At 43.2% G+C, this 7,677-nt stretch overlaps 1 protein-coding gene across 1 annotated transcript; it reads left to right on the plus strand.

Moving 5' to 3' along the window:
- Positions 1–6,410, plus strand: tmem200b (transmembrane protein 200B). Its single transcript, XM_080016195.1, has 2 exons — positions 1–24; positions 3,814–6,410. The coding sequence occupies exon 2, from the start codon at positions 3,865–3,867 to the stop codon at positions 5,125–5,127; it is 1,263 nt and encodes a 420-aa protein (XP_079872321.1). The 5' UTR covers positions 1–24; positions 3,814–3,864; the 3' UTR covers positions 5,128–6,410.
- The last annotated feature ends 1,267 nt before the right edge of the window (positions 6,411–7,677 follow it).

Raw genomic sequence — 7,677 nt, forward strand, 5'->3', positions numbered from 1 at the left:
TTTTAAGGAAGATGACCCGTTAAGGTAAGAGTAGCCCTCAATCGTCATACATTTCCCTTTTTTAATTTAGTACGAAACGAGAAATGATTTTATTCCTAATTTTATACTTGATGCTGGCATCCCTGGATTATCATGTTGCATCTCTGCTTTTGGAAAGGCTGCAGAGCTCATAGCGTTAACAATATTATGACATTCCTATTGCGTTTTCCGAGAAATAAAGCAGGTTTTTGCAAATAAAGGGGTAGGGAAAAAGATTATCCTTGTGGTTTCACCCTTTCATCTATCTATCTATCTATCTATATATCTATCTATCTATCTATCTATCTATCTATCTATCTATCTATCTATCTATCTATCTATCTATCTATCTATCTATCTGTCTATCTATTCCCATGGGCATCTAATTTCCTTAAGAAGCACAACTTGTGGATTTACATGGTATTTTCCTTGAAACAAAACCAAGCAAAAAATATATATATCTGGTTTGTGTTTGTGAGTAGCCACAGACTGCTTGTTGAGACACCACTGCTCAACATGACTCATTTTCTATATGTTTATATGTATGTATATATATATATATATAGTATATATACATATATATATAAGTCCTCCTTTTCTTTTACTAATTTGCCTTACATTCAAATGCAAGCAGTGATCTTTCTCTTTGTTTTCAAGTTTAAAAAATAAAAAACAAGTAGATGTAGGGCAAGGTGATATATGGATATAATATCAATATCCTGATATGGTACTAGATATGGTCTTGGAATATTGTCATAGTCAAATGTTGTCTTTAAAGCTAAATTACAGTAAAGTAATACACTATCCTGAACTTCATCCTGACTGTTAGAGCTGTTCTGATCCATACCTCTAATATCCATATCACCAATGATTGTTTCTGAAATATTTCTTGTGTGTGAATTTCTTATGAAAGCCAATATACCAAAAAAATTGTCATATTAGCCAGCCTTAAGTAGATGTCAAATTGGCTTGCATTGAACTGAGGCATGGAATTGACCTTGGAGGTTGCTATGAGTTTACCGCAGGTAAAGTCTTGCTATCTATCTAACTATCAGGTCTGGTCACCCACAGGTCTTCCCTGTCTTTGAGTCCTCCCAAATTCTGGGAAAATTTCAGTCAATAACAGAAACGTTATAATGGGCACTTAGTGGTAACAACCAGGTACCTAAAGTCCGGGTGCCTAAAGAAATTATTATTTTTATTTTTTATAAAAGTTATACCATTTGTAATACAACTATAATAGGCCATGTAATTAATAATGCGTGCAACAGTTGGCAGTCGTTTTTGTATATCAATTCAATAACCTTGGGAAGGGCACATTGAACCTATGTGCACCATTAAGGCTAGGGTAGGAATTTTAGAGCTTCGAAAGGTGGTCTGTGTGAAACCTTTACCAGTTAGCATGTAAAGATAAGGTAAAGACATTTTAAGACACTCAGTTAGCTGAAACAGAAGTTCTTCTTAATTTTCTTTACATAATGGTTTACATGAACAGAGGAGATAGAAGGTTTGCTTATGGAATGTAGGACCACACGGTGACTACATTGACTAGAAATGGGAGAGATTGGATCCAATATCGGTGTTGGGTGCCGATACTGACGTCATTTACTCATCGGATATCGGTGATATTGTGGATATTGTTCCGATCCAAATTCCATGCTATAAATTCAACTTGGCAAATAATTAACCTGTAAAGTGCAATTCAAAGTGTGCGTGAATAGGAACTGGCAGTTGGAGTTGGGCAAACCGTCGCTAATTGAAGCAGCCATTCAGCTGTGTTGGTCCTCAAAATAAGAAGTCATGACTTGGACGTATATAATGTGCACCGTCGTAGAGCTACTGGGAGTTGTAGTTCTATTCGTGCAGCGCCACACTGAAATGAATTGCCGGATGAGGATTAAAAACTACAAAGATACGTCCTTCGGCTTGTCGGTTGCGTCCAGTTTAAAACCAAAATAATCCCAAATAGGGGATTTTGTATTATTTTTCACAACGAGCTGTTCCATGATTGCATTCACTGAAAATCCTTGTTCCACACGCATTGCACGCCATAGACACCGCATTGACTCCTTCGGCACGTTGCTGCAATATGTCAACACCGTATTGGAACGGGCAAGACTGGACTATAAACAAGTACAAGTAGACGGGAAAGCTGCGGTTTTTCTGGATAAAAAGCACTAAAACGTTTACATTTCTCAACCGATTTCAATGGGTTGTTTTTATGTTCAAGTCTTTATAATCTACTTGGAGTAGAAAAAAAGTTAAAAAAAAAAAGTTTTTTTTCTACTCCACGTAGAAGAGCTCTGTTATCAGTATCGGTATTGGTACATATGTATCGGAATCAGATCGGAACTGAAAAACAGTGGATCGGTGCATCTCTAACATTGACTATATTTTAGCAAGCACATGACCACAGTCATCAGCATCTACAATGTTTGAAGCTGGTGTTTTTCCACTCCTCTGCATAACATTCACCATCATGTGGGAACCCCGGGGAGAACAGCACATGTGTGAGTGTTTCACCACTTTTTTTGATTTGAGGTGTTTTGGGTTTACGAGCGTCACACAGACACGAGGAGGGACAGAATGGGTTTGTCTGAGCAGTTATCACACTCATTATTTTAGAGAGTGATTAGTGAGTGATTCTCACTGTGGTGGCAGGACTCAAACCTGTATTTAGTGGGGGAATAACTAATTTTCCCCCCCAACTTGATGACAAAGACGCTACCTTAAGATTATATGCACTTCACAGACCCCTATACTCATTTTATAGCATGTAAGTTTCATTTTATTAGGCTAGAAAATGTGCAGAAATTACGGTATGTGGTTTTGTATTGTTGTTCGTATTGTTATCTGTTGTTTTTGTTATCTGTTGCTGTTGTTCCAAAAATTTGGCAATTATTTGTTGGGTGGTATTAAACTAGGCACTTAAACAGTCGCAATGAGGCAACTCCACTGGAAAAAGTTCCATAGATGACATCATTTGAAGTGTAATGTCTTAGCTCTTTAAACTAACTTAATTCACGTTCACACTCACAAATCGCCAAACAACAGTAGTTAGTTAGAATTAACTTCAGTCCAAATTAGTCTGTGATGAAGGATCTGAAGGATTCCTATATCTCTTTTTCTTAAATACAAGCTTATTGTGACGCAGTTATGCTGACATGGTGGCAAGGTCATGCAAATTTGAAACTGGTAAACTTGGTCAAGTGTGTAGAAATCAGGTTCTACGCATAGAAAGAGGTTCCCAACCACTGGTCCGTGGACCGGTTCTGGCATTTCCCACTGGGCCGCAAAAAGACGGGTGTGAATTTTTGAAGCTATCTCTAACTCTGCAGCGGAGTAGCTCCGCAGCCCGCTCCATTGCGCGATCAGTGATCTTTTCTCCAAACAAAGCAAATAAAAAATTTTTTTTTTTATTATAGATGTTATTTAATTTACTCCGTTTCCTAATTGAATGAAATACCAGTAGTAGCCAATGTATCTGGTAGCTAGCGGGTCAGCAGGTCGCTGTGGGGAAATTTATCTAGGGACACGCTGCTCTGTTTGCTAAAATAATAGCAGACCCATATAAGTCAGGTTACATGAAGTTCAGGCATACAACAATCTGCAATAGCATCTGATTTTAAAACTACAATTCAGTAACAACTATTGCCATTGACTATGCTTTAATGAACATCCAACAGCACGAAAGAGAAAAAATAAAACATGCCTGTCCTTAAAGAATTAAATATAATGGGATGATCCCATGGGAGCCAATGTCATTGTGTCTTTCATTTTACTCTACTCCCACAGACCTTGGATAGGCCTTGACCAGCAGCAAAAGGCTCTTGACTGATCTGTGCCATGAAGACCCTGAAAGGCAAGGGCGCTGCGGAAACCTCCCCCTCCCAGCGGCGGAAGTCTCGCTTCTGCTTAAGAAGCAGGAAGAAGAAGGATGGCGTCATCCAGGGCAAGCTGCGCATTCGATCCATGCCAGGTGCCTTCCTGGTGCTCGGAATCATTGTGGTGGTTGTTGGCACAGCTCTAGCCGTGGCAGGATACTGGCCTTACAGGACGTCACGCTCCTCAATGCTGGGGCCTGTCCAGGAGGGAGGCATCTCTGACCACCAAACATCCAGCTGGAGCTTAGGAGCCAAGAGTCTGTTGTCGACTGCCAGCCTCATTCACAGTGAGCGCATGAAGCTCCTGGGTCCTGTTATCATGGGAGTTGGACTTTTCATCCTGATCTGCGCCAACACGGTACTTTACGAGAACCGTGACAGAGAGACTCAAATGCTCCTGGCCCAGATGCGCAGTGTTATTTGCTCTGTCTCAGCAGCCGTGCCCTCGGCTGACCTTACTGAAATTGCTACAGCCAATTCCATGGCTAGACATTACCAATGGGTTAGCAGTTTACCCGCTGCTCACCTTAACATCCTCTGTCTCCAGCAGCTGGCCAGCTCTGAGCCGTTGCTGAGGACCGGAGATCAACCAGAGCAGGAGGAGCGAGTAGATGGGAACTACCAACAGGCTGTTCTGCGGACGGAGGCGCTGCATCACCAGGAGTCTTCCTCCACTCCCTCGCTCAACTCCTCTCACTCCAACTCCTGTAATTCCAGCATTACAGACTTAAACTTGAGGACTGGTGATAGGCTCGGGAGTAATGCCAGCCTTAAACCCCAGCTGCCCCCACTCTTCAAGGTCAGCAACTGCCTGGTGTCGGCCAGCTCCATGTCCACTCTAGGAGGGGATGACCTGGAAGTGCCCGCCACTCAGCACAGGCGCTGCCACAGCATGAGCTATAGGACTAAGCCTCACTTAACCCAAACGGTGCTGCATGGGGCGCTGAGACCCCGCGAAGAGAGTCTCGTAATACGACCCAAGGCCATGAGGAGAGACCCCAGTCTGCAGATTTGTGTGAATCTACCCAGGCAAGGGGAGATGCCCTTGGAACTCACTCCGGTGGAGGAGCAGATGCGCCGCAGCTGGCCACGGCTGGACCTCGGCTGCGGACGCAGATACCTGAAGCTGGAGAACAAAGAGGACTCGGTGGACAAACTTCTGGACCAAATGGAGCAGCAGTGCTCTCCGTGGGACAAGAGCTTTGGCTCCGGGCCTTTCCAGTGAAAAGCTATCTCTGGATCATGGTTACAATTGGTCCAACCCAGTTATGAAAGGATTATTATGATTTTGTTTTGCATACACATTCATTAGTAATGGGTTATAAAATTTTTGGGATCTTCGTATTGCACTATATCTTGAATTCTCTGCAAGTTTAAGAGAAACCTCTATTGCAAAACCGTCGAGCCCTGTACCATTGTGAACTATTTTCTCACCAAGGAGCTTCCAGTGTTCAGAGATATAAGACACAAAGATTATTTTTGCAATCTGTTGGATGTGAACATACACCTCTGAATTAGTGGTCTGTAGACCGATTGATTTGGCGTCTTGTCTGGGGAACAATACCCAGCGTGTGGAGCTATTTGCCACTCTGTTTATTTTTTTGTGCAGTTGGGGTTGGCAGTAATGGAGGAAATCAACTTGTCTCTCATTGCCAAAGCTTTCTTTTCTTTGTTTCCAGGACACAGCAAGCACACCTCTCTGAGGGGGATGGTGGGGAGGAACGCAGGAGGATGAGGGACTGCTTTCACTGTGCAATCGGTTTAAAAACAAAACTACCTGGACCACTAGCCCATAAGGTGCTGACAAAAGCGTTTGACAAATGCAGCTTGTGTTTCTTATTTTTCTTGGTTTATTTCGAGTTGAAGGCCCCCTTTATCTCGATGCATTGCATGGTAGCGATGTGTAGTGTGTCGCCTCTTTATAATTATGCAGTATGACAGCCCCATCAGCTCATGTATACGGATGGACATGAGTGGATCTGTCATCAGGCCAACTGTATGACTGTTTGTCTTTCCTCCTCCCTGTTTCAAACACACCAGCGGGGTGAGGAGCAAAGAAGCACCCCCCCCCCTCCTCCCATCCTCCCATCCTCCCACAACCCCCCCATCCTGTAATTCACCAACCGGTGGATTCTGTATTTCGGTGGAGTCTCCCCTCCCTCCGCAGTTCAATAAGAAGAGAGGGAAAAGACATGAAAGAGGCAGGCTGCTGATGTCTCAAGTTTGATCTTCTGTGAGGGTGGGGGCCGGGGGGGTCTTGCTTGCAATTGGGGTTGAGAATAAGGCTTCCACAGAGACTAAAAACCCTTGGATCCCCTCCCTTATCCTCCCCACTTAGATGCAGGGAGGAGACCTTTGCTGTATTCTGTTTACCGTAGACGGTAACTCTCCTTATCTCTGTGTCTGTGCTGCCTGTTTCGTGTGTTGACAGATGTGTTCTAAATGTATACTAAGCAATAGAAGACAAGTCTGACAGAACTATCCGTGGTTTTGTCTTTAAGTCCTGGTCTGACCAACAAATTAAACAACAATTGCCATGCCTTGTGTGTTTCAAATGTTTGCCGGATTATACCATCCATGCAGATATGTATGCAACAGGAATCATTGCGCTGCATTGAATAATAATGAGACTTTAAGCAGAAGGGGCATATATTGCATTTTATTCTGCACGTCTTAAATCAAACTCTTTCGCCTTGGGATCTGTAGCAGAGAAGTCCATCCCAGCAGGGCTTTCCCTCGACACTGGGGGTGATTATCACCTCACACTAGTTCACCAGATGGGAATGGAATGGAAAACTCTCTCCCTCTCTCTCTCTCTCTCTCTCTCTCTCTCTCTCTCTCTCTCTCTCTCTCTCCCCCCCCCCCTCTCTCTCCCTCTCGCTCACTGGGCAAGGTACAATTTAAAAATGTTCAATGCTGGTACAGATACCTTGACTTTTAAACCGGTTCCAAAATAATACTTTCAATCAATACCTTTTTTTTTAATATATATTAGAAATGGTAGATTAAAGGTCTCAAATTGCTTTAACATCTCTGTCTAGCGTAAGGAAAAACTGAACAAAAAGGAAACTACAGGATTTAATCTTACTGTATAAACACTTTATTTTACTCACTGATGCTGAAGAGATATATCACTACTGTATATCAAACACTACAGAATGTTTCCACACTCAGGACTATCAATACAATTCAGCCGGCACCATAAAAGTCTTACATTTCAATACCCAGCCTAACTCCCTTGTCCTAGTCAGAGTTACATACTTTCCGAGATGAGAAGACAACATGTAACCGGGGTACGTTTTTCAGGTCCACAGAGCCATATAAGGAACTGATTTTTTGCTCCTCACTAAGATCTTGCTCCTGAAACAATGTACAGCGGATTGGTTGAATGGGGTGAGAATTTACCCACTGCAACCCCCCCCCCCCCCCCCCCCCCCCAACCCCCTCCTCCTTCTGGGCAGGTATGCGGTCCATTGCGATCTCTTTCTGTTTAATTGGCTGTTTACAGGAATGGCCACTGTGATTCTAAGAGCTTGTAAAGTGTGGCAGGCAGGACCTCAGGACGTCTTACTGCCGAACGATGGTGAAGCAGAGGGTCACTGTACATGGTTGTTGGAGGGGGTGGGCACAAAGGTAGAGGTATGAAAACCTGAGGTACAGTACATTGTTGAAAGCCTTTTGGGTTTGTGCTGCCCCCCCCCCCACCTCCTTGTCCATTGGTTTTAGCTGATGTATCAGTATTTCGGTTTATGCCTGGCTGCCAAATTCCTATGTT

Source organism: Zeus faber (assembly GCF_960531495.2).
Source record: "Zeus faber genome assembly, chromosome: 1".
Taxonomy (NCBI): domain Eukaryota; kingdom Metazoa; phylum Chordata; class Actinopteri; order Zeiformes; family Zeidae; genus Zeus; species Zeus faber.